General features: G+C 41.5%; 3 protein-coding genes across 11 annotated transcripts; all 3 read left to right on the top strand.

Annotated features, from left to right (window-relative positions):
* The first annotated feature begins 1,665 nt into the window (after positions 1-1,665).
* Positions 1,666-16,216, top strand: LOC125745391 (cytosolic sulfotransferase 3-like). Of its 4 annotated transcripts, none has more exons than XR_007398663.1 (9): positions 1,666-1,805; positions 3,022-3,174; positions 3,304-3,432; positions 4,831-4,931; positions 5,017-5,143; positions 5,604-5,701; positions 5,868-6,042; positions 6,618-7,004; positions 16,126-16,216. XR_007398663.1 is itself a non-coding variant. In XM_049018224.1 (9 exons), the coding sequence occupies exons 3-9, from the start codon at positions 3,024-3,026 to the stop codon at positions 6,728-6,730; spliced, it is 894 nt and encodes a 297-aa protein (XP_048874181.1). In that variant the 5' UTR covers positions 1,677-1,805; positions 2,108-2,227; positions 3,022-3,023; the 3' UTR covers positions 6,731-7,095. The 4 variants fall into 4 exon arrangements, 3 of the variants coding, with proteins under 3 accessions (XP_048874180.1, XP_048874181.1, XP_048874182.1); XM_049018224.1 differs by lacking the exon at positions 16,126-16,216 and adding an exon at positions 2,108-2,227 and having other exon boundaries at positions 1,677-1,805; positions 6,618-7,095; XM_049018223.1 differs by lacking the exon at positions 16,126-16,216 and having other exon boundaries at positions 6,618-7,095.
* Positions 1,685-26,673, top strand: LOC125745392 (cytosolic sulfotransferase 3-like). Of its 4 annotated transcripts, XM_049018229.1 has the most exons (9): positions 1,685-1,805; positions 11,303-11,455; positions 11,585-11,713; positions 13,097-13,197; positions 13,283-13,409; positions 13,856-13,953; positions 14,124-14,298; positions 15,694-15,848; positions 26,134-26,673. In XM_049018229.1, exons 2-8 carry the CDS (start codon positions 11,305-11,307, stop codon positions 15,804-15,806), a joined length of 894 nt encoding a protein of 297 aa, XP_048874186.1. In that variant the 5' UTR covers positions 1,685-1,805; positions 11,303-11,304; the 3' UTR covers positions 15,807-15,848; positions 26,134-26,673. The 4 variants fall into 4 exon arrangements, with proteins under 4 accessions (XP_048874186.1, XP_048874184.1, XP_048874187.1 ...); XM_049018227.1 differs by lacking the exon at positions 26,134-26,673 and having other exon boundaries at positions 15,694-16,216; XM_049018230.1 differs by lacking the exon at positions 26,134-26,673 and having other exon boundaries at positions 1,687-1,805; positions 11,320-11,455; positions 15,694-16,216.
* On the top strand, positions 1,722-26,673 carry LOC125745393 (cytosolic sulfotransferase 2-like). Of its 3 annotated transcripts, none has more exons than XM_049018232.1 (8): positions 1,722-1,805; positions 22,330-22,465; positions 22,595-22,723; positions 23,057-23,157; positions 24,285-24,411; positions 24,625-24,722; positions 24,896-25,070; positions 26,000-26,673. In XM_049018232.1, the coding sequence occupies exons 2-8, from the start codon at positions 22,330-22,332 to the stop codon at positions 26,110-26,112; spliced, it is 879 nt and encodes a 292-aa protein (XP_048874189.1). In that variant the 5' UTR covers positions 1,722-1,805; the 3' UTR covers positions 26,113-26,673. The 3 variants fall into 3 exon arrangements, with proteins under 3 accessions (XP_048874189.1, XP_048874190.1, XP_048874188.1); XM_049018233.1 differs by lacking the exon at positions 1,722-1,805 and adding an exon at positions 10,031-10,046; XM_049018231.1 differs by lacking the exon at positions 1,722-1,805 and adding an exon at positions 17,703-17,869.
* Positions 26,674-27,108: the final 435 nt, after the last annotated feature.

Here is a 27,108-nt window from a genome sequence, read left to right as displayed (position 1 = left end):
GGACAAGTCACAGACATACAGAGTGGAATTTTCCACCGAGTCCATAGCTGTCCCGAGTTATACAGAGTTAATAGCCACCTGCAAGCCAATCAGAAAATAGCATTTGTTTCTGGGCAAATTCCAAAATAAGTTACATGTGATCCCGCTGCAGTCATATTATTTTGTGAAAATGAGCTATACAAATAAGACTTAATTAAATTGAACTGGGGGCGGCATGGTGGTGCAGTGGTTAGCACTGTTGCCTCCCACCTCTGGGACCCGGGTTCGAGTCTCCGCCTGGTTCACATGTGTGTGGAGTTTGCATGTTCTCCTCATGTCGTCGTGGGGTTTCCTCCGGGTACTCCCGTTTCCCCCCACAGTCCGAAAATATGCTGAAGCTAATTGGAGTTGCTAAATTGCCCGTAGGTGTGCATGTGTGCGTGAATGGTGTGTGAGTGTGCCCTGTGATGGGCTGGTCCCCCATCCTGGGTTGTTCCCTGCCTCGTGCCCATTGCTTCCGGTATAGGCTCCGGACACCCCACGACCCAGTAGTAGGATAAGCGGTTTGGAAAATGGATGGATGGATGAGTTGAACTGAATTGAATCCAATTAAATCAAATCAATCATTTGCAATTCGGGAAAATCTGACCATTTTAAGAGGGGTACAGTACTTTTGCAAGTCACTGATTTCTAATGTTAAATTTTCTTTTATTGAGAAAATATACATTTATTAGTCATATAAATAGCTTTAAGCATTTTCTTTGACTGGGAGAAACCTGAGAGAACATCTGTCAGAACATCCAGGGCCGTGTTTCCCATCTCAGTCCTCGGGGAACTCCGGATAGCTGGGAATGACTGATCTTGGGTGTTAAGTAATGCACAGAATGTGGACAGGAGCTGGACGCTAGAGAGAAAAGGAAGAGCAAAGGAAACAATCTAGGGAAAATGCTGACTTCTACACACTTGAAGAATATGCTGTGAATGCCAAGGCATCAAAATATTCATTTGAGCTTCTACCTCACTTTGGCCTCCTGCAAAGTATTTCTGCACTTCCCTGGGCGTGAATTGTGATGAGAGGTATTCATTTATTTTTCTGAATGATTTTTCTGGAATGCATAAGTATCCACTTTGGTGGCCAGTAAACTTCTACCTTGAAGTATATTAAGTTCCTACCCGCAGAATTGCAATAGTTACAAAGAAACGAAGAATTCTTTTCAATAACCAATTTCACAGCATAAAGGAAGTGCAGCAACATCTGTGGAGAACGCATTCAGCTTATTTATTTTATGTGTGACTGCAGAATAATTAGCAAGTGAAAAGGGACTGGGGAAATGGGCTGGATACTGAACTATTCATTAGTTCATGGATGCCATCGCTCATTTTTGTACACATAACACAAAGCATACATGGTGACACAAACACACGCATCACAGATGCAGGCAACCTCTGGTGAGACGTGGATTATACTTTGGAAGCACACAGTCTACTGTGCAGTCATGTACACACTGTGGATGTAGGAACTCAGACAAAGTTCATGTGAGGCAAATGGGGAGGAGTGGAAAGCCAGTAAACAATGGGCAGGGTTAGGGTGAAATAGAACTTTGTGAGAAGGGATCAAATGGGAAATGAGGGCGGGGGGGGGGGGGGGGTGGTTATGCAATGTGACTGTACTAAGGAAGGAAAGGAGGAGAAGCAGGAAGTTATACTCATAAATTAAATGTTATTTTAGATACTTTAGAAGGAAAAGAGTTCTGGTGGAAAGCTGAAGCTCCTGGAAAAGACGTATTTCATAACCTGAAGAAAATCGAAAGAGAGTCACTACAGAGGTGAGTCAGCAGTTCTGTAACTACCCCACTAACTTCAGGGGTTATTTTTAACAGTAATTTGAGTATTATTATAGATTTCTTTGGGGAAATTGCTAAATTTAGCAGAAAATCAAATGATACAAAGTGTAGCTAATTAATCAAATGATATAATATAAACTGAATCATTGTAGCCTGTGTGCTTTTGCACTTGTGGAAGTAAAATTGGACATTGGTAGGTCGGGAGGTTGGCATATTGGGTCTGTTATGTCTTAGGCCTTAGGCAAGAAGCGATTGTTTTGAATACTGTGTGATTTCGCTTCGAGATATCTGCCTGCAGTAAGTCCCGCAGAGCCGGAGGAAAGCTCGGACCTTGGAGAGGCAGACAGCGGAACAAAGGGGAGGAGAAACCACTTGCAGGAAGAGATTCCAAGCTGCCCCAACTGGTGCACAGCGAGTTATAGCTTTATAAAATAGTTGTGGCAGACAATATATAGCAAGCTATGCGGTAGTGCAAATGTATAAGTAATTATGTTAATCATATTAATCATATGTTTACCATGTATTGGCAGTGATTCAATGACAATATGTCAATACGTTAATCATTAATCAAAGGACAACCAAGTATTTACAGTGATTCAATGTCATGTGATGCAATATCTATATTCATATCTCAAGTAGGAGCCTAGCAGTTGAGACATGTTCTGGTAAACTGAGCAAAATGGGTGGATTTTACCTTGCCACCAAGGTGAACCAATAGAGCAGGAGAATTGTGTTTGTTATACGTTTGAGCTTGGTTCATTGGTGTTTTGTGACCAATCAGGATTTAGACACCCTTACTGGGAAATGGGAGTTATGGTTTATCAACTGGTTGCTCGGTGAGCTCCGGGCGATTTGGTACCGAATACCAGAGTGTGATGAGAGTGCTTTGCTGGAATGCTGGAATAAAAGAGATTTCCTTTACCTCATCAAACTGAGAGGTCCGACTTTTATTCTAAGTGTTATATTTTCAATTTTTCTACCACACACTTATAAAGCAATTTTTCTGATTCGATTCAGATATACATTTTCTGAGAGAAAGAGAATGTTAAGGTGAATATTATCTTTAGAAAAATTTGCAAGAGATTAATGTAAAAAAAAAAAACAATCCTGAATTATTTCTGAGAGATGATAATATACTATACATTATATTTCTGATGCTTTTTAAAAACCATTGATTGTTAAATTTTTCTTTTTACAGAAATGTCCTTTCCTCAGATGGATTTGAATCGCGCAGAGTTGCTTGATTTTCATGGTGTGTCCATGACTCACTATTTCACTGATAGCTGGGACAAAGTGCAGAATTTCAGTGCCAGACCTGATGACATTGTGATCGCAACCTATCCTAAAGCAGGTGTGTTAGTCTACACCTGCCTGTCTTTTTATCAAGACTGCACTGGTGTTCACATCACTGTATGTCATCATGTTCAGCTGGATACAGCGTTTGACTGAGTTCATTATGACCCTCGCTTCTCTCACTTAGGTACAACCTGGGTTTCCCAGATTGTGGACCTGCTGTACTTTGGAAAGTCTGACCCTGGCCGCCAGACCTCCGTTCCTGTATATGTAAGAGTACCTTTCCTAGAGATTGCCGTCCCAACTGTACTTACAGGTGAGAGAGCAATCAGAAAAAAGTTTTAAAAGCATCCTCAAAATGAAAAACAAAAAAAATTTTGCCGGCTACAAAGCATAGTATCTGCTGAAGTGTGACTTTGTCAAACGCTGATGCACATGTTCTTTGCTGTTGTTTTATTGCATGCGGATCATGTAACTATGGGAGAATTGATTTCAATTGGAAATTCCAATGATTCCTAAAATAAGCATGATATACACAGATTAGCCAAAACAGCAGGACCACCCTCCACGTGATGCAAATAATGTTGTCTCATAAAAATGGTGCGTGTCAAGTTCTGGAACAAGGTTGGCAACAGAAAATGGGATTCATCTGACTAGAAAACCTTCCCTCATTGCTCCAAGTTTCAGTTCCAACTCTTGCACGCCCATGATCATCATCAAAATTGTCTGCCATTTGTGCCACAGTAGTCCTTCATGTTGGTATGTACATTGGTATGTGGTATGTAGCCTTCATTCACATCCAAGTCTTGGCCGCCCAACACCCTGTTGGTGGTTCATGATTCTTTCCCTCCTCAGACCACTCTCAATAGTCACTCACCATGGCTGACTGTGAGCATCCCACAAGCCTGGCTGTTTCTGAGATACTCTGGCCCAGTCCTCTGACCACAATGATTTAGCCCTCACTCAGTCACTCAGATCTTCATCCCTGCCCATTTCATCAACATGTTTACTGTCAGGTTGCGTGCTGCGATCGCTGGGTAAATGTGGGTGATCACACGGGCAGGAAACAGGCGAGCGAGCAAGGAGCAGGCAGGCAGATTACTGGGGATTTATTCTCGGGTAACGGAGACCAGGAACCATCTGACGTAGACTAACATCTAACATCAATGACAGACAATGAACTAAGGCAAAACAGGAACTGAAATAGACAAGACATCCTTGCAAGAGCAAAACAACAAGGTACAGCTGGGTAGGATTGGGGAAGCACACATGGATAATCGGGGGGCGTGGCACACACAAGGATCGTACAAGCTGGACGTGACAGTTTACTACAAGTACCAGATGTTAGCTTGTGTCATCAGATTACTAGTTTCAGCCCCAGCCTCCACAGAACAGTCACATATCCCTGAGCTCTTGGGCGAGGCCCTTAATCCCCAACTCCAGGGGTGCAACACATTGGTTGCCCCTGTGCTATTACCCCAAACTATGATGGGGTCAGTAAAAAAAAGCATTCCAGTGTACCTGTACTTGTATTTGTGCAAATGGCAAATAAAGCACGTTTGTGTGTTAGCTTAAAATATCGCAGACCTTGATGTGCACTGTTTTTACTAGATAGTCAATGTTATTAGCTTCACGTGGGGGTGGTCATAATATTTTGGCTCATTGATGTATATGTGAAGTTTATCTAGTGACAGTGTGGCCCCTTTGAACACAGGTGCTGAATTGGCAGAAAAGATGACCTCAGTTCCACGCATCATCAAAACACATTATCCTGTTCAGTTCCTGCCCAAGTCCTTCTGGGAGCAAAATTGCAAGGTACAGTTATATACATTTCATGGCTGATGATCCCATAACAACAGCGACCCTGAAGTCAAATTTGTTTCTGTTTTTCTTCACTCAGATCATTTATGTGGCCCGTAACGCTAAAGACAATGTTGTGTCCTACTTTCACTTTGACCGCATGACCATGGTGCAACCTGAACCTGGAGACTGGCCCAGTTATCTGCAGAGGTTTCAGGAGGGAAAAGGTGAGTAGATATGGGGAGAATTATGAGCGGAATTGCATAGGACTGTGCAGCGGTAGTGACTCGAGTATGCAGCTGTACAAGACGTGTAAGAAAGAGCGAGTCAATAGGGAAGCATCAATGTACCCAAACCCCTTCATCCAATTTCAGACACTGCATATGTGCACACACACACACACACACACACACACACACACAATTTGGTAACTCCAGTTAGCCTCAGCATTTTTGGACTGTGGGGGAAAACTGGAGCACCTAGAGGAAACACCATGACAACATGGGGAGAACATGCAAACTCCACACTGGTGGAGACTCAAACCCAGGTTCCAGAGGTGTGAGGCAACAGTGCTAACCACTGCACCACCATGCCACCCTTACCCTAACCCTTTCATTATTAAAAAACTGAGTTTTTTTGGTCATGTGACATGCATCGCAACACTATCTTTTCACCCTACTGTCCCAGTGGTGTTTGGCTCATGGTACGATCATGTGAATGGATGGTGGGAGAAAAAGCAGACATACGCCAACATCCACTACATGTTCTACGAAGACATCGCTGAGGTGAGAAAGTGGAAATAGCAACGGAAGTTGCACTGTAGTCCAGAAACAGACTAAAATAACGCAAATGTCAGTAACAAAGGCAGGTGCAGTGAAGATGAACCGCTAAGTAACACAGAATAGGTTGTTGTATTGCATCATTCTAAACCCAGACTGCTGTGTTTCTTAGGACACGGCCCAGGAGATAGAGAAGATCTGCTCCTTCCTGAACATCTCACCAACGCAGGAGGAGAAAGATCACGTGATAAAAGAGGTGGCATTCGACACCATGAAGAAGAATAAAATGGCCAACTACTCCACCATCGGTTTCATGGATTTAAAAATTTCACCATTCATGCGAAAAGGTCGGTGGTTGTGATTTTCCTTATGACGGTGCATGAGAGGGATAGAAAACCAGTAGAATGAGAGACTGAGATCGTCTGACAGTGAAAAACCTGATCAATAATTTAAAAGGTCCAATACTCACTAAAGACTGATACACTGATCAGATACAGTGGTCTGTATCTCCATGTCTTCCCTCTCATTTAATGCATCTTCTGTTCATGTATGTCGCACAATCAGCATTTTGTAGCAGTTGTGTGTGACAGGTCAGTATCAGTATTTTTGATTGCTGCCATAGCTAGAAGTACACTGGTAATCAGTAATCACAAAACATTTTAATTGGGTTTTTCATATTAAACTCAGATTATGAGAACGTCCATCAGTTTGTTATGATCTAATATGAGCCTGTGGCACTTTGACATATTTGTTGGATGAGTAGTCAGTGACCCTACCAGCCGATTGACGAATGTCTTGCAGAATTTACAGGCAGAGATACCAGAGCACATACCAAGTAAAAAAACAGAAACAGTCTGTTCATCTCAAGTGTTTATTTCTAGATTCTGATCAGAATGTGTTCTTTCTCTCTTTTTCTTTCTAGGAAAGGTTTCTGACTGGAAAAACCATTTCACTGTGGCTCAGAATGAGCAGTTTGATGAAGTCTATCAGAAAAAGATGGCAAACACCACCCTCAGGTTCAGGACAGAAATATAGTTTGTGGTGTGAGAATATAAGGCATACTCAGGCTCATGTACCTGTGCTGTTCAAAGGGCTTCCACCAGATGGAGCCAAAGATTTCCAGCACGATCAGCCTGAATGAACGTCACAAGCAAGATACAAGATTTGTCACATACATAGTTATACAAGTACATATGATGTTAGAAGAATGTATATAAAGTGCAGTGTGCCTTGTTGCAGGTGACATAAATATAAATATAACCAAATATGGATATGCAAATTATTTGTGAAAATAGCAGGTTTTTGACAGGTAGGAAGAGTTTACTGTACATGAATTGCGTATTTTAAGGATGTAGTGGTGGCATGTCTTGATTAAAAAGTCTTATGACGTGAGGATAGAAGCTCCTTCTCGAGTCTCTCTGTTTTTGCCATAATACTCCTAAAGCTCCTGCATGATTTCAGCAGCTCAAACAGACATTTACTGGGATGAGACGAGTCTCTGATGATCCTGGTCGCTCTGCTTCGGCAGCTCCTGGTATAAATGTCCTGCAGAGACGGTAGAGAAGATCTGGTGCAGTGCTCTGCTGCCCGATTCACTATCTGTAGTCCCTTAATGTCCTGTACACAGCTTTTTCCGTACCAAGATGTGATGTTCTGTCGCGTGTGATGGTGTTGGAGATACAGCCACCCACTCTCACCACCTGTGGTCTGCCTATGAAGAGGATGAAGACCCAGGCACACAGGTGGTTGTTTGGTCCTATCTCCCTCAGCTTGGTGTACAACAGTCTCACATTGTTGCCTTGCTTCTTGTCCACATGGCTGAGGGTGGTATGAGGAACGTGGGAGGTAGTGTCCTCTGTAGATTTCTTGGGGCGGTAGGTGAACTGGTGTTGGCCTGTAGAACTCGGGATGTAGGATATCATGAAGTTAATGAGTCTCTCAAAAACCTTCATGACCAGCATGTGACTGGCCGGTAGTCATTCAGGCACAAGGGCTTACTGTTCTTACGTACCAGTACAATGTTGGATCTTTTTAACAGGTGGGGACCACAGACCAGAGTCTTGCAAAGGTTCAGGGACCCGACGGGTCACCCGCAAATTTTGATGAAACGGGTGAAAAATATTCTACTGTGACGGATACGGGTTCGGGTCGGGTCGGACGCAGGAGAGCACGGGTCTTGCGGTTTTCAAAACATTATGTGCCAACAAAAAATACCCTAGGGCTATATTTTAATGACACACATCAAATCCCTGCATTCAAGATGATAAAACGTAAAATCCATATCAGTTTATGTTGTGGTTTTTCCTTCCCCGCCAGTCAATAGTCAGGAGCCGCTTGTGTAGATCTTCAGATTCAGTCTTTAATGCAACAGCGAGGTTACAACCAAGGCTGGACACCTTGCAAGAGTGTGTCCAATACTGTTTAGTACTAGTTTTTATACATTTTCTTATCGTGTAACAATATCTCGACACTTAAGCATCATCATTTCTTCAACCATTCACCGTCATTGTTTTCTCCCTAGATCCACACCCCTGGATGATATCTGTCATCTGATCATGACTGATGTTATCAGTCATCTCATGTACTGTTTGGTCTCTCTGCTGAACATAATGGGGGTGTGACCATCTCTACTCGGTTTTTTAAAACCCAGCCGTCAACTTCTGGTGAACGCAGGCGAATCCCTTCCTTCTGTAGCAAACCTTGGCAACTTCAGCTTGTTGCACATTGTCTGGCTAGAGGGTTAATAATATATTTGTCCTTCAACATAGTGATAAGCTGCAGCACTAATAGTAGTATATACTATAAGTATATACTCATACATCAAAAGCTAAGATAAGGTAGCTAGCAGACACAGAAACCTCTAAGTCAACACAAGGTGCTAATTCATACTTGTGTTTCGTCACATTGTGCACACCAACAATTGGTCTGCATTCTCTAAAGGTTACAAGGTCACTCGGTTTACATCGGCTTCTTAATAGAAATGATTACATTCTCCATGCGTTATGAAGTGCTAAATAATATTCCATATTTACTCTCAGTTAGGCCTACAGGGTGAGGTGTAGAGCTGGGTGGGGATTGTTGCCATTGGATTTTGATGAATTGAACTGTTAGTGCTGTCACTCTAGCTTCACACTCCTTCATGTGGAATTACTGTGTTGCTGTGGAATTTTCCATATTCCTGTATAAATATGATTTACAATATCATCAGATTTTCATGCAAGTCCTAAAAGTAGGTCATGAGAACACAACTAAACAAATGAGACAAAAATATCATAGTTGATCATTCGTTTATTGAGGAAAATGATCCAATGTCACAAATCTGTGAGTGGAAAAAGTATATTAACCTAGCAGGTAATTTGAAGGTGAGATTAGAGTTAACAAACACAGTGTTCATGATGTTTTAAGTTATATTTATGCAGGAATTTGGAAGGTTCTGAAGGGTTCAGTAACGGTCAAGCAGCATGGTAGAGTGCTGGCATTCAGGGATTCCACATGCCTGCGTTCCCAATTGAAATGTGGTGATTGACTGGAATCGAATTGAATCGAATCAAGTCATTTGCAATTCGGGAAAATCTGACCATTTTAAGAGATGTACAGTACTTTTGCAAGTCATTAATGTCATGACCCGGCTCGTCGGCTCCTCGTGTGTGCCACGCCCCTGATTACCCACGTGTGCTTCCCTGATTCTTTCCAGCTTTGTCTGCTTACTTTGCTTAGTCTTGTCCTATTTAAGTCATTGTCTGACCTGTTCCCCTTGTCCGTCATTGTGGATTCGGTGTGGTGTGTGTTTCCAGCTCCTGTCCCGTCGTAATAAACCCCAGTTTAGCCCTGATCACTGCCTGCCTGCCTCTCCTTACCTGCCGACCCGCACGATCGCCGCTTCCCGCGAACACGATCGTGACAACTAATTTATAATGTTACATTTTCTTTTATTGAGAAAATGTACATTTATTACCCATATAAATAGCTTTAAGCATTTTCTTTGACTGGGAGAAACCTGAGCAGAGGACTTTCCTGTCAGAACATCTAGGGCAGTGTTTCCCATCTCAGTCAAAGTTCATGTGCGGCAAATACGGAGGAGTGGAAAGCCAGTAAACAATAGGCAGGATTAGAGTAAAATAGAACTTTGTGAGAAGGGATCAAATGAGAAATGAGGGCGGGGGGGGGGGGGTGTGCAATGTCACTGTACTAAGGAAGGAAAGGCGGAGAAGCAGGAAATATATTTTTATACTCATACATTGAACATTATTTTAGATACTTTAGAAGCAAAAGAGTTCTGGTGGAAAGCTGAAGCTCCTGGAACAGACGTATTTCATAACCTGAAGAAATTCGAAAGAGAGTCACTACAGAGGTGAGTCAGCAGTTCTGTAACTACCCCACTAACTTCAGGGGTTATTTTTAACAGTAATTTGAGTATTATTATAGATTTCTTTGGGGAATTTGCTAAATTTAGCTGAAAACCAAATAATACAAAATGTAGCTAATTAATCTAATTATACAATATAAACCGAATCATTGTAGCCTGTGTGCTTTGGCACTTATAAAATAATTGGTATGTATTATATATATATATATATGTATGATTTCAATTGGGAACGCAGGCATGTTGAATCCCTGAATGTCAGCACTCTACAGTGGTGCTTGAAAGTTACTGAACCCTATATATTAACATACTAATTACTTTATAAGTGCAAAAGCACACAGGCCACAATGATTTGGTTTATATTGTATAATTTGATTAACATACCAACATCATAAGCCTTTTTGTGATCAATTTCTCTTGTAACTTCCTCAAAGAACTCAAGTAGATTAGTTAAACAGGATCTATCTTTCCTAAATCCATATTGGATATCCCTCAGAATGTTATTTGAATCCAGGTAATTTACCATTTTCACTTGGATTATAGCTTCCATTATTTTTCCAGTAATGCTAGTTAAACTGATTGGCCTATAGTTTGCTAGGCTACTTCTATCCCCTTTTTTGAATATGGGTGTTATATTCTCATGCTTCCAATCAGAAGGTACCACACCAGCAGATAACGATTTCTGGAATAGTAAAGTTAAAGGTTGGCTAATAATATCCCTCATCTCTTTTAAAACTATAGGTAAGATGCCATCAGGGCCCTGTGATTTATTTATTTTGAGCTTAGCTAGACTTTGCACCACATCAGCCTCAGTTATACATATATTGGTCAAAGACGACGCTGATATTGTACTAAATGGTGGTAAGTTACACATGTTCTCTACTGTGAACACCCATTTAAAATAATCATTAAACTCATGTACTATATCAATTTCATTTTCAATTATAAGGGCCTTACTATCCTGCAAATGAGTGATTTCAGCTTTTAGAGCTCTTTTGGAGTTAAAATAGTAGGAGAAACTTTTACTGTCATCCTTAGCCTCCAATGCAATTTTTCTTTCAACATTCCTCTCAGAGAGTCTAATGTTGTTTTTTAACTCAACCGTCACTTCAGAAAAATTTGCAAGAGATTAATGTAAAAAACCACAATCCTGAATTATATCTGAGAGATGATAATATGCTATACGTTATATTTCTGATGCTTTTAAAAATCATTGATTGTAATTTTTTTTTGTACTTTTACAGAAATGTCCTTTCCACAGATGGATCTGAGTCGCCCTGAGTTGTTTGATTTTCATGGTGTGTCCATGACTCACTACTTCACTGATAGCTGGGACAAAGTGCAGAATTTCAAGGCCAGACCTGATGACATTGTGATTGCAACCTATCCTAAAGCAGGTGTGTGAGTCTACACCTGCCTGCCTTTTTGTCAGGACTGCACTGGTTTTCACATCACTGTATGTCATCATGTTCAGCTGGATACAGCGTTTGACTGAGTTCATTACGACCCTCGCTTCTCTCACTTAGGTACAACCTGGGTTTCCCAGATTGTGGACCTGCTGTACTTTGCAAAGTCTGACCCTGGCCGCCAGACCTCCATTCCTGTATACGTAAGAGTACCTTTCCTAGAGATTGCCGTCCCAAATGTATTTACAGGTGAGAAAGCAATCAGAAAAAAGTTTTAAAAGCATCTTCAAAATGAAAAACAGGTTCATGGAACAGGATTTTGCTGGCCACAAAGCATAGTATCTGCTGAAGTGTGACCTTGTCAAACGCTGATGCACATGTTCTTTGCTGTTGTTTTATTGCATGCGGATCATGTAACTATGGGAGAATTGATTTCAATTGGAAATTCCAATGATTCCTAAAATAAGCATGATATACACAGATTAGCCAAAACAGCAGGACCACCCTCCACGTGATGCAAATAATGTTGTCTCATAAAAATGGTGCGTGTCAAGTTCTGGAACAAGGTTGGCAACAGAAAATGGGATTCATCTGACTAGAAAACCTTCCCTCATTGCTCCAAGTTTCAGTTCCAACTCTTGCACGCCCATGATCATCATCAAAATTGTCTGCCATTTGTGCCACAGTAGTCCTTCATGTTGGTATGTACATTGGTATGTGGTATGTAGCCTTCATTCACATCCAAGTCTTGGCCGCCCAACACCCTGTTGGTGGTTCATGATTCTTTCCCTCCTCAGACCACTCTCAATAGTCACTCACCATGGCTGACCGTGAGCATCCCACAAGCCTGGCTGTTTCTGAGATACTCTGGCCCAGTCCTCTGACCACAATGATTTGGCCCTTGTCAAAGTCACTCGGATCTTCATCCCTGCCCATTTCATCAACATGCTTTACTGTCAGGTTGCGTGCTGCGATCGCTGGGTAAATGCGGGTGATCACACGGGCAGGAAACAGGCGAGCGAGCAAGGAGCAGGCAGGCAGATTACTGGGGATTTATTCTCGGGTAACGGAGACCAGGAACCATCTGACGTAGACTAACATCTAACATCAATGACAGACAATGAACTAAGGCAAAACAGGAACTGAAATAGACAAGACATCCTTGCAAGAGCAAAACAACAAGGTACAGCTGGGTAGGATTGGGGAAGCACACATGGATAATCGGGGGGCGTGGCACACACAAGGATCGTACAAGCTGGACGTGACAGTTTACTACAAGTACCAGATGTTAGCTTGTGTCATCAGATTACTAGTTTCAGCCCCAGCCTCCACAGAACAGTCACATATCCCTCAGCTCTTGGGCGAGGCCCTTAATCCCCAACTCCAGGGGTGCAACACATTGGTTGCCCCTGTGCTATTACCCCAAGCTATGATGGGGTCAGTAAAAAAAGCAGTCCAGTGTACCTGTATGGGAAATAAAGCATGTTTATTTGTTAGCGTAAAATATCGCAGATCTTCATGTGCACTCTTTTTACTAGATAATCAATGTTATTAGCTTCACGTCATAATGTTTTGGCTCATTGATGTATATGTGAAGTTTATTTAGTGACAGTGTGGCCCCTTTGAACACAGGTGCTGAATTGGCAGAAAAGATGACCTCAGTTCCACGCATCATCAAAACACATTTTCCTGTTCAGTTCCTGCCCAAGTCCTTCTGGGAGCAAAATTGCAAGGTACAGTTATATACATTTCATGGCTGATGATCCCATAACAACAGCCACCCTGAAGTCAGATTTGTTTGTGTTTTTCTTCACTCAGATCATTTATGTGGCCCGTAACGCTAAAGACAATGTTGTGTCCTACTTTCACTTTGACCGCATGAACATGGTGGAGCCAGAACCCGGAGACTGGCCCAGTTATCTGCAGAGGTTTCAGGAGGGTAAAGGTGAGTAGATATGGGGAGAATTATGAGCGGAATTGCACAGGACTGTGCAGCGGGAGTGACTCGAGTATGCAGCTGTACAAGACGTGTAAGAAAGAGCGAGTCAATAGGGAAGCATCAATGTACCCAAACCCCTTCATCCAATTTCAGAAACTGCATATGTGCACACAGACACACACACACAATTTGGTAACTCCAGTTAGCCTCAGCATTTTTGGACTGTGGGGGAAAACTGGAGCAACTAGAGGAAACGCCATGACAACATGGGGAGAACATGCAAACTCCACACTGGTGGAGACTCAAACCCAGGTTCCAGAGATGTGAGGCAACAGTGCTAACCACTGCACCACCATGCCACCCTTACCCTAACCCTTCCATTATTTAAAAACTGAGTTTTTTTGGTCATGTGACATGCATCGCAACACTATCTTTTCACCCTACTGTCCCAGTGGTGTTTGGCTCATGGTACGATCATGTGAATGGATGGTGGGAGAAAAAGCAGACATACGCCAACATCCACTACATGTTCTACGAAGACCTCATTGAGGTAAGGATCTGGAAACAGCCACAGACGTTGCACTGTAGTCCAGCAACAGACTAACTGAAATAACGTAAATGTCAGTAACAAAGGCAGGTGCAGTGAAGATGAACCGCTAAGTAACACAGAATAGGTTGTTGTATTGCATCATTCTAAACCCAGACTGCTGTGTTTCTTAGGACACGGCCCAGGAGATAGAGAAGATCTGCTCCTTCCTGAACATCTCACCAACACAGGAGGAGAAAGATCACGTGATAAAAGAGGTGGCATTCGACACCATGAAGAAGAATAAAATGGCCAACTACTCCACCATCGGTATGATGGATTTCAAAATTTCACCATTCATGCGAAAAGGTGGGTGGTTGTGATTTTCCTAATGATGGTGTATGAGAGGGATAGAAAACCAGTAGAATGAGAGACTGAGATCGTCTGACAGTGAAAAACCTGATTAGTGAGTATTGGACCTTTTAAAATATTAAAGACTGATACACTGATCAGATACAGTGGTCTGTATCTCCATGTCTCCCCTCTCATTTAATGCATCTTCTGTTCATGTATGTCGCACAATCAGCATTTTGTAGCAGTTGTGTGTGACAGGTCAGTATCAGTATTTTTGATTGCTGCCATTGCTAGAAGTACACTGGTAATCAGTAATCACAAAACATTTTAATTGGGTTTTTCATATTAAACTCAGATTATGAGAACGTCCATCAGTTTGTTATGATCTAATATGAGCCTGTGGCACTTTGACATATTTGTTGGATGAGTAGTCAGTGACCCTACCAGCCGATTGACGAATGTCTTGCAGAATTTACATGCAGAGATACCAGTGTGGAAGTAAAATTGGACATTGGTAGGCCCGGGAGGTTGGCATATTGGGTCTGTTGTGTCTTAGGCCTTAGGCAAGAAGAGATTGTTTTGAATACTGTGTGATTTCGCTTCGAGATAGCTGCCTGCAGTAAGTTCCGCAGAGCCTGAGGAAAGCTCGGGCCTTGGAGAGGCAGACAGCGGAACAAAGGGGGGGGAGAAACCATTTGCAGGAAGAGATTCGAAGCTGCCCCAACTGGTGCACAGCGAGTTATAGCTTTATAGAATAGTTGTGGCAGACAATATATAGCAAGCTATGCGGTAGTGCAAATGTATAATTATGTTAATCATATTAATCATATGTTTACCATGTATTGGCAGAGATTCAATGACAATATATATGTCAATACGTTAATCATTAAACAAAGGACAACCAAGTATTTACAGTGATTCAATGTCATGTGATGCAATATCTATATTCATACCTCAAGTAGGAGCCTAGCAGTTGAGACATGTTCTGGTAAACTGAGCAACATGGGTGGATTTTACCTTGCCACCAAGGCGAACCAATAGAATTTGAGAATTGTGTTTGTTATACGTTTGAGCTTGGTTCATTGGTGTTTTGTGACCAATCAGGATTTAGACACCCTTACTGGGAAATGGGAGTTATGGTTTATCAACTGGTTGCTCGGTGAGCTCCGGGCGATTTGGTACCGAATGCCAGAATGTGATGAGAGTGCTTTGCTGGAATGCTGGAATAAAAGAGATTTCCTTCACCTCATCAAACTGAGAGGTCCGACTTTTATTGCAAGTGTTATATTTTAAATTTCTCTACCACACCAGGGCACATACCAAGTAAAAAAACAGAAACAGTCTGTTCATCTCAAGTGTTTATTTCTAGATTCTGATCAGAATGTGTTCTTTCTCTCCTTTTCTTTCTAGGAAAGGTTTCTGACTGGAAAAACCATTTCACTGTGGCTCAGAATGAGCAGTTTGATGAAGTCTATCAGAAAAAGATGGCAAACACCACCCTCAGGTTCAGGACAGAAATATAGTTTGTGGTGTGAGAATATAAGGCATATATATGAGAATATAAGGCATATATATGACAATATAAGGCATACTCAGGCTCACGTACCTGTGCTGTTCAAAGGGCTTCCACCAGATGGAGCCAAAGATTTCCAGAAGAAAGATCAGCCTGAATGAACGTCACAGGCAAGATATAAGATTTGTCACATACATAGTTATACAAGTACATATGATGTTAGAAGAAGGTATATAAAGTGCAGTGTGCCTTGTTGCAGGTGACATAAATATAAATATAACCAAATATGGACATGCAATTTATTTGTTAAAATAGCAGGTTTTTGACAGGTAGGAAGAGTTTACTGTACATGAATTGTGTATTTTAAGGATGTAGTGGTGGCATGTCTTGATTAAAAAGTCTAATGACGTGAGGATTGAAGCTCCTTCTCGAGTCTCTCTGTTTTTTCCATAATACTCCTAAAGCTCCTGCATGATTTCAGCAGCTCAAACAGACATTTACTGGGATGAGACGAGTCTCTGATGATCCTGGTCGCTCTGCTTCGGCAGCTCCTGGTATAAATGTCCTGCAGAGACGGTAGAGAAGATCTGGTGCAGTGCTCTGCTGCCCGATTCACTATCTGTAGTCCCTTAATGTCCTTTGCACAGCTTTTTCCGTACCAAGATGTGATGTTCTGTCGCGTGTGATGGTGTTGGAGATACAGCCACCCACTCTCACCACCTGTGGTCTGCCTATGAAGAGGATGAAGACCCAGGCACACAGGTGGTTGTTTGGTCCTATCTCCTTCAGCTTGGTGTACAACAGTCTCACATAGTTGCCTTGCTTCTTGTCCACATGGCTGAGGGTGGTATGAGGAACATGGGAGATAGTGTCCTCTGTAGATTTCTTTGAGGCACCACCATGCCACTCTTACTCCAGTCCAGGCCACTGTCACCCTACTGGAGCTAAAAGCATCTTCGGACAGGACTCAGTCGCCTCCCAGCTCTGCACCTACATTCGACAGGGATAGCCGGAGGAGCTGCTGACCTTTTCCTGTGTCAGGCAGGAGCTCTCCTGCTGGAATGACCCATGTGTAGCACGTGGCTTTTGCACGGTGGTCCCAGATTACTTATAATGAAAATTATGAGCTTATGACAGTGAGTGACATACTCCCCTTTGTGTTAATTCCATATTAATTTGGAGGTTCCGTATTCATGATTATAAGTATTGCGTCCTGCCCGCCACGTCTGCCTGACCCTCCTGCCTTCTCCCTCACGTGGCCCTGATGGGCCACACTTGATGCGTGTTGCCTCATGTTAGTCTGGGTATTTAAGCATCTGTTCATCTTGTCCTTGCTAGTCTGGTCATTGACTTTATGCCCTCGTGTTGCCTGTGCCATATATTCCCATATATAATGACTAATGGAATGGCAAAGCCGTTTTGCTGTACACTGAAGACCTCACTTGGGCCACTGGCACTGCAGCCTCTGATAAGACGTAGACCACGGACGCCCAACTCCAGTCCTGGGGGGCCGGAGCCCTGTGTAACTTAGTTCTTTCCCTGTTCCACCATAAATGATTCAGCTCGAGCAAGAACTGTGTAGTAATCAGCACAAGGAGTTAAATCAAGTGTGTTAAATAAGGGGAAACCCAAAAATCTTCAGGGCTCCGACCTTCTAGGACTGGAATTTGACACCCCTGACATACATGATACTGCTTATGGACACACATACTGCACTAGCTGTGGAAGCACACAGACTACTGTGCAGTCATGTACACACTGTGGATGTAGGAACTCAGACAAAGTTCATGTGCGGCAAATGGGGAGGAGTGGAAAGCCAGTAAACAATGGGCAGGGTTAGGGTGAAATAGAACTTTGTGAGAAGGGATCAAATGGGAAATGAGGGTGGGGGGGGGGTGGTTATGCAATGTCACTGTACTAAGGAAGGAAAGGCAGAGAAGCAGGAAGTTATACTCATAAATTAAACGTTATTTTAGATACTTTAGAAGCAAAAGAGTTCTGGTGGAAAGCTGAAGCTCCTGGAAAAGACGTATTTCATAACCTGAAGAAAATCGAAAGAGAGTCACTACAGAGGTGAGTCAGCAGTTCTGTAACTACTCCACTAACTTCAGGGGTTATTTTTAACAGTAATTTGAGTATTATTATTATGTAGTAATATTTATAGAATTTAATATTAATAATTGATAAATAATATTTATAGAAATGTTCCAATTTAGCTAAGGAATCAAATTGTAGAATATACACTGAATCCATGTGCGTTTGTATATGTATAGTAATTGATAAGATTTTCACAAGTAGTAATATTTTTTTTGAGTTTCAGTCTAAAATTGCTTTACACGGTGGAAGGCGTGTGTGTGTGTGTGTGTGTGTGTGTGTGTCTGCATGTGTGTGTGTGAATACACTCTTGAGCAAAAAAAAATGAGTCAGAGTGTTTTGCAGTTTTAGCTTAGGAATGTGTGAATGTTTGTTTATGGGTCAAAGACGTACAAGGTTTTTAAAGTATTAAAAAAATAAAACCGCAATTACAATTCCCTATAAACCTTTCTATGTTCATTGGAGTGTCACCTATACCCTCATATTACTTATAATCAAGAATGAAACCAGTAATTCATATTTATTGAATGATTGATATGAATGTGCCTCAGTAAAATGTCATTCACCATAACGCCGTTTTTTTCAATAAAGTTATTGTACGCCATTTTTTTTCATAAAACATCGTTATAAATCCCTGCTCTGGCTGGCGGAAATATAACTATGCATAAAAATGACATTATATTATTTCAAATTCAACATATTTGATGTGTCACAGGTACATCTCAAAATCTGTAGAAGATTTTTAATGAAACTTATAGAGATGGGCCACCAACATTTTTTCACTTACAAACCGATTACGAACTGACGATACCAATATAGATACTTTAATATTTCAATATGATAAATGTCTGTATAATATATTAATACTTATATGTTGTGTACTGTATTAGTAATATGTTTAAAACAAGAAAATACAAATGAAAAAAGTATGACAAAAATGTTTAAGTAGGCTACTAGAAACATACGAAACATACTATTACACCTCGTTTGTACGATAAGTCTTGTTTTAAGCGTTTTGAAGCATTTTGTAATTCAGTTTGAAAATATTCCAAGAGCGTATATAGGCAAGTGACAAATGCTTAAAATTCTCCACATTTTTTCTCCCTTTGACAACAGCGTCACTTACAGCGCTGAACATTTCAAAAAACATTTCATAATTGTACTTTACAAACATATGTCTAATCCTTTGTTAATCTTAAAGTAACTTCTTTTTCCTTTGCTCTAGTCATACAGTTAACATCACTACCTACTGGCACATGAGCAGAACACAACATTTGTTAACTGTTAAATAAAATAATTGTTAAATATTAGGTATCTTATTATTATAGATTTCATACAGTGATCTATTAGGTTAGATCACTGTATGAAAGGTTATTACATTTAAACAAAAGACCAGCTTATCAAAACAAAGAAACAAATGAAATAAACATCAATGCTCACATTTTGCCACTTCACATTCAATGTAATTCAGTGCAATTTGAACAGCCATTTGTTAATCAGTGGGTGTACAAGTGCTCATGCAAGTCCTGCAGCCAACAAGTGCACATTGCATTCAAGCAGCAGCAGTGTGAGGAGCATCAGGAACAGTGCAGTACTTGTCACACTCTGGAATGGAGAGTGATGAAGAGGTCTGTCCATTAATGAAACCAGAGTATAGGACATGGTGAGCTGACTTGTGTGGCAATTTCTGTTTGGTCCCCAGTGGTTTTGATTATCGAGAATATGCAGGCTTCCGAATGCACACTCTGTCCTCTATTTGGAATTCAGACCGTCAGGCTCCAAGTCAGGAATCAGTGTTACCTTTTCATTGTCCCCTGTTGTGAGGACACCCTCTGACCGAGCCCATGGTTGACAATGGTGGAAATAGAATGTTCAGATGTGTGCGCATTTTTTTTAACCATGAATCTATTCAAAAATGAGTCCAGAAAGGTAGCGAATTCTGAAGACACAAACTGCAATTGTTTGTGGGCTGCCAACTGAAGTAAAGAAAGAAACTTAAGCAGGAGTGACGGAGGACGAGAAAGTCACTTCTGGCCACTTACTCTGGTGTGGGAGCAGGCGACGATCCCACACAGCGTTTCAAATCCCATAGCGCAGATGGGGGTGTCACATGCAGTAGGGGTGTAACAGAAGGTTTAGCAGTCTTGTCAGATGACAGACACAAAAGGCAGTTTCTCATTTGAGATTTGAGAACACCAAGTTCCTTAAGACATTGCTTTGTTCTCACAGTACCTTGCTGGCTTTCGTGAGCGAGCCCGATGAAGGTGCATTGCAAGGATTTTCGATTACTTAGCAACGTGGTGGAAGGAAGAGCTCAAAGGATGAGGATCCATACGAAGAGCAAAAGCATCATTTGTGTGGAAGCACTTCACGTTAAAAGTGAAGGAAAATTCAGCTGTCTGTCAGTATTGCGAAGCAAAACTTAAATATCAGCACAGTATGACTGCAATGCTAATACATGTTAAAAGACAGTCAGCTTCGACAAACTCACCCAAAAATGCAAGAATAGCCATAGGTATGAATGTTATACATTTATATAGCGCTTTTCAAGTCACCCAAAGTGCTTTACAGAACCAATGGGGAGCCACTTCAACCACCACTACTGTGTAGCCACCATCCACAATTACTATGTAATTGTCCCTCCTACTTGCTGCTGGCTTCAGGCTGGAATAAATAATATCTCTACATAGAGCTCAATATACATATACATAATAGTATCTAACAATGACTTTTAGGAGGGGGGCACATCAGGGGGGGCTGTGACAATACAATATACAACATTATGCTATAGACTATGAGAAAAAGTACAAATATGCTGCCAGTGCAGTTAGTGAAGGCAGGTACAGTGCTGTGCATTTTTCTTGTCCCCACAATCCTCTGAATGTACTTTGTGCAAATATGAGCAATTGTGCAAGCATGCAATGAGAAGAGAAAGGCATGTAAGGGTGGAAATATAAACATAAAACATGTCGGTATAAGGGGAGTTAAGTGGGGCAGAGCAGGGTGTGAAGGAGCTGGACCGCTTGGGGGAAGAAGCTATTGCACAGCCTACCAGACCTGCTTCAGATGCTGCAGAATCTTCTTCCAGACGGTAGGGCAGGTGAACAGTCCGTGGGAGGGATGGTAGGGGTCGGCCATAATGCCGGTGCAGCGGGAGGAGTAAGGGTCCTGCAGGCTGGGTAGAGATCTACCGATGATGCGCTCAGCTGTCCACACAATCCTCTAAAGGCCCCTGCGGTCTGGGGTGTGGCAGTTTCCATACCAGACTGGAATACAGCTGGTGAGAATGCTCTCGATGGCACCTCTGTAGAAGGCGACGAGGATGGGTTTGAGGAGATGCACTTTCAGTGGACGCTGATGCAGGCACTGATGGGAGCGAACGGGAACCGGGAAATCAGGGTCAGGCACATGGAGATCCAAAACAAGGGGGTTTATTAGCAAAACGAGCAACGGAGACCACCACAGCAGACACTTCAATGACAGGACTGGGGAAACATACTGGAACACGGACTAAATGCACAGGACTAAGGAACAGAAATGCAGAACAGCAGAGAGCAATCAGGAATTCACATGAGGTAACAAGGGAGGCCGTGGCACACAAGAGGATCGGACGAGCGAGTCATGACAGTAATCTTATGATATTTAGTCGACTAAAACTAAAATAATTTACATGATTAAATTATGACTGAAACTAAATTACATTTTAGTCAAAAAACTATGACTAAATAAAAATTTGTCTGTCAAATAAAGACAAAAAAAATTCTGTCAAAATAAAGACCCTTGCTTTCTAAACCGCAACATGGATCATTCATCACTCCACCATGCTCCACTGCAGTTGTATGCAATGTAAAAATAAATATTATACCATTTATGAATCTTTGGAAGTAGCCCATCCATCCATCCATTTTCCAAACCACTTATCCTACTGGGTCGTGGGGGGTCTGGAGCCCAGAAGCAATGGGCACGAGGCATGGAACTATCTGGGATGGGGGGCCAGCCCTTGGCAGGGCACAGTCACACACCATTCACATCTATGGGCAATTTAGCAAGTCCAATTAGCCTCAGCATGTTTTTGGACTGGGGGGGGGGGAACCAGGAGTACCTGGAGGAAACCCAACGACGACATGGGGAAAACATGCAAACTCCACACACATGTAACCCAGGCAGAGACTTGAACCCGGGTCACAGAGGTGTGAGGCAACAGTGCTAACCACTGCACCACCATGCCGCCTCGCTTTAGAAGTAGTAAATGAAGTAGTAAACTTCTTAAATTATTGGTTAATTAAATAATGGGGTTATTAAATATTCCCTATTAAATATTCCCTATTAAATATTCCCTATTAAATATTCCCTAAGGTATATTTATGAGTGATTTATGATGTAATTATAATTATTTATAACGTTTTTTTTTTGTTTTTTTTAAAACGTCCATTCATCAGATGGATCTGAGTCGCCCAGAGTTGTTTGATTTTCATGGTGTGTCCATGATTCACTGCTTCACTGAAAAGTGGGACAAAGTGCAGAATTTCAAGGCCAGACCTGATGACATTGTGATCGCAACCTATCCTAAAGCAGGTTTGTGAGTCTACATCTGCCTGCCTTTTTATCAAGACTGCACTGGTGTTCACATCACTGTATGTCATCATGTTCAGCTGGATACAGCGTATGACTGAGTTCATTACGACCCTCACTTCTCTCACTTAGGTACAACCTGGGTTTCCCAGATTGTGGACCTGCTGTCCTTTGGAAAGTCTGATCCTGCCCGCGAGGCCTCCATTCCCATATATGAAAGAGTTCCTTTCCTTGAGATGAGCATCCCAAATTTTTTTATGGGTGGGACAGCAATCAGAAATAAGTTTTAAAAGCTTCTTCAGAATCATGCATACAAACTAGGTTTCATGAAACAGTATGTGTGGTATCTGCTGAAGTCTGATTCTATCAAAAGGCAACACACATGTTCTTTTATTGCATGCATATCATGTACTATGGAAATACTAGATTCAATAGGTTTTTGCAATGGCTAAGATAAGCATGATATATATGTGACCCATCACCACGAAATGAGTCTTATGGGTGCAGATTTACCAGTGCGACTTAAGACTCATTTTGTGATGACGGGTCACATATAGAGTTTCACTAGTAGTAGTGTGGTCCCTTTGTAAATAGGTACGGAATTGGCAGAAAAGATGACCTCAGTTCCTCGCATCATCAAAACACATTTTCCCGTTCAGTTCGTGCCCAAGTCCTTCTGGGAAGAAAACTGCAAGGTACAGCTATATACACTAACAGTGAAACGTTTTTACATACCACAGGTTTCTACCACTTTTCCATTTATTTCGTAAACTGCAGATTTTATACTCTTGTTAAGCATAGGAAAGTAAATGAAGTCAAATAAAACAGGTTTCCTTTATGACACAGAGGGAGTATGTACAGTTGAGGCCAAAATTATTATCCCCCTATGAAAGTTGAAGTTGAAAGTTGAAGTTGAAGTTTCTTTAAGATTTTCCAAAGTGCATTTTTAACAGAGCAAGGAATTTTCAACATAGCATTTCTGAACATATTAGTTTTCTTGCACACAATATTTGCACACAATAGCAGATTTTTTTCAGAAAAAAAACAAAAATGATCAGGGACAATATTATTAGCCTCCTTATTAGAAATGATGATTTAATGCACCATTGTACAAGCCGCTTATGTATATTGATGTGCTGTAACTTCACAGGTGATTTAACTTAACAATTAAAACTGAAGGTATAAAACTGAGTGTAAAACCCTCAGTGTAAAACCCTTTTATACCAGTGTTTCTGACACTGTACATTTACAAATGTTGTAAAGGTCATTTTGTTAATATTTTAAAAATTACTTACATTTAGCTTGATAGTATAAGAGAGAAAGAGCACAAGCAAACGTGTTGCTACCAAACTAAATGTACAGTTATAATGAACACAACATATCAGTATCAAGTTAAATGTTTCATTAATAATCTAATGAAACATGTTGATTATACTACCAAACTAAATGTAAAAGATTTTATAAGTAAAAAAATCATACCTTTGTAAAATATTCATGAACGTATAGTTTCAGAAACACTGGTGGCGAAGGCCAGCTGCTTCTCTGGCTTTGATTGGCCAGCTGCTTCTCTGGCTTTGATTGGCCAGCTGCTTCTCTGGCTTTGATTGGCTCTGACCCTCAAAAAAACAGAAAGGCCTGTGAACCGGTACAACAAAGGAAAAAGACGAGTCGCCCTTTGGAGCCCCTCCAGTGCAAATGTAGAAGGTCGCAGCGTGTGCAGAAACGTCTGACTGGTGCTGTACGTTTTATGGCGAAAAGTAAAGATGATCACATAACACAGCCAAACTGAAGTCAAAATTTGTTTGTGTTGCTCTTCACTCAGATCATTTATGTGGCCCGTAATGCCAAAGACACTGCTGTGTCCTTCTTTCACTTTGACCGCATGAACATGGTGCAACCTGAACCGGGAGACTGGCCCAGTTATCTGCAGAGGTTTCAGGATGGAAAAGGTGAGTAGATATGGGGGGAATTATGAGCGGGATTGTTGTGCAGGACTGTGCAGAGGGAGTGAATCCAGTATGCAGCTGTATGTGTAAGACAGTGTGACACAAGAGAGAACGGTATCATCAATGTACCCAAACCATTTCATTATTAAAAAACGGAGAGTTCTATTGGTCATGTGACATGCATCGCAACACTAACTTTTCACCCTACTGTCCCAGTGGTGTTTGGCTCATGGTACGACCATGTGAAAGGATGGTGGGAGAAAAAGCAGACATACGCCAACATCCACTACATGTTCTACGAAGACCTCATTGAGGTAAGGATCTGGAAACAGCCACAGACGTTGCACTGTAGTCCAGCAACAGACTAACTGAAATGACACAAATGTCAATAACAAAGGCAGGAGAAGTGAAGATAAACCGCAGAGTCACACAGAACAGGTTGTTTTGCTGAACTGTCATTCTAAACCCAGACTGCTGTGTTTCTTAGGACACGGCCCAGGAGATAGAGAAGATCTGCTCCTTCCTGAACATCTCCCCAACACAGGAGGAGAAATGCCGTGTTAGAAGAGAGGTGGGATTCGATGTCATGAAGAAAAATGAAATGACCAACTACTCCACCCTTGGTGTACTTGATTTCAAAATATCACCATTCATGCGAAAAGGTAGGTGGGTTATTATGTCCCTGATGAGAGGATCCAAGAGAGGGATAGGAGACCAGGAGAATGAGAGATTGAGGCCTTCTGACAAAGAAATTCTTGGTTAAATTAAAAATCCAATTGGTCCATTACACTGTAATACTACTAAACAAAAAAGTATATAGGTACCTTATGTCATGTCTGTGCTCCAGGGTATACATTCTTATTATGGTGGGTTTATGGTGTAATTTTTCATTATTTCTTTAAATCTGTAAAATCCCTACAACAAATTTAGAATATAATACATAGTAATGTTTTTAAGTCAAACTAAGCTGTTCCTTTTGTATTTAATGGTTTTCCGTGTGAGGAATTTGCAAAAAAACTGCAGTGCATGATGAGTAGGACCTAAAGGCTGCCTAACTAGGAAGGTGCATAATGTTCGTGCCTGGTTGCGTTTGTTGGTCCAGAAAGTAATTCAACATGTTTAAAAGTAAAAGTGGGGCACAAAAGAGGAAGGAAAAGACAAAAAAATAAACTTTGAGCAAGTTCTGCATTAAACTAAGGGCCAAACCATGAGAAGCCCCCTCAACCCCCATTATGCTCCCTACACTAAAATTTGTTTATGGAATTGTTTGTTGGCTGGGTGGTCAGCTGAACCTACCAGCAGACTGATTACATGAAGCATTTTAATTGGGTTTTTCCATATCGTATAACTGGCTGTTCAGGAGCATGTTCTTCAGTGTATTATGATGGGCTGTGAGCCTGTGGCGCTCGGAGTAATTTGTGGGCTGGGTGGTCAGCTGACCCTACTAGCCGATTGATGAATGTCTTGCAGAATTTACATGCAGAGATACCGGAGCACTTATCAAGAGAAATAGCAGAAACAGTCTGTTCATCTCAAGTGTTTATTTCTAGATTCTGATCAGAATGTGCTCTTTCTCTCCTTTTCTTTATAGGAAAGGTTTCTGACTGGAAAAACCATTTCACTGTGGCTCAGAATGAGCAGTTTGATGAAGTCTATCAGAAAAAGATGGCAAACACCACCCTCAGGTTCAGGACAGAAATATAGTTTACGGTGTAAGAATATAAGGCATACTCAGGCTCATGTACCTGTGCTGTTCAAAGGGCTTCCACCAGATGGAGCCAAAGATTTCCAGAAGCACGATCAGCCTGAACGAAGATCACAGGGAATGTGTGAAGGGGGATTTGTAGCAGGTGGACTAGATTTGGCAAGTTTAAAATTTCATAATAGGAGCAAAGGGAGATGGGAAATTATATCACAGATATATATAGTATCATATAAAATAACATATCCATGCAAATCTGCTGTAGACACAGAGAGCAACACTACATGGTTCCTTAAAGCTGTACTACAAGAACACATCCATGTACTGACATCGCAGGCTTCTCAAACATAACAGACATCTTTCACTTTATTGCCCCTTTTCCATCAAAATGAAAATGTTTTCAAACTGACACAATTGTGCTGTGTATGTATTTAAACCTGCCAACGCCTTTGTATGCAGGCATATATCACCATTTCTGAAACTGCAAATATACATCACTGTGATCATTCTCAAATGGATTAGCTGAATATGGTGTTACACAATTAAATTTACGCTCTGCTTTTCTTTGTCCCACATCTGTGTGATGTTACTCTGCCTCAGGGCACACGTTCTTCCCAGCCTGCACTATGTCACGCCCCCGTTCCAGACCTGCCTGAATTTTTGACTCATACAATGTCCTGTGTTCTCTTACAAACTTAAATCTCTGGCTGTGAGTGGACCCAGCTGGTCCTCTGTGTACAGCTCCAACAACCCTCAAGCACATGTTAGTCAGATGCAAGACCAGCTAAACACAAGGCAGATATTTAAATTTGAAATATGAAATCAGACCCGTAACCTCTTTTTTTAATACCATCATTTAGTAATAATAAGCTAGTAAGCAGAGGTGGAAAGTTCAGGTTCAGAAAGTACAAATTCAGACCAAGTCTTCGCTGCTGCCTCAAGTTGAGGAGTTTAAGTATCTAGGGGTCTTGCTCACGAGTGAGGGAGAAAGGGAACGG

Source organism: Brienomyrus brachyistius, chromosome 6 (genome assembly GCF_023856365.1).
Source record: "Brienomyrus brachyistius isolate T26 chromosome 6, BBRACH_0.4, whole genome shotgun sequence".
In the NCBI taxonomy this organism is placed as follows: Eukaryota; Metazoa; Chordata; class Actinopteri; order Osteoglossiformes; family Mormyridae; genus Brienomyrus; species Brienomyrus brachyistius.
The sequence above is the reverse complement of the archived record's forward strand: the minus strand, read 5'-3'. Positions and strand labels throughout refer to the sequence as shown.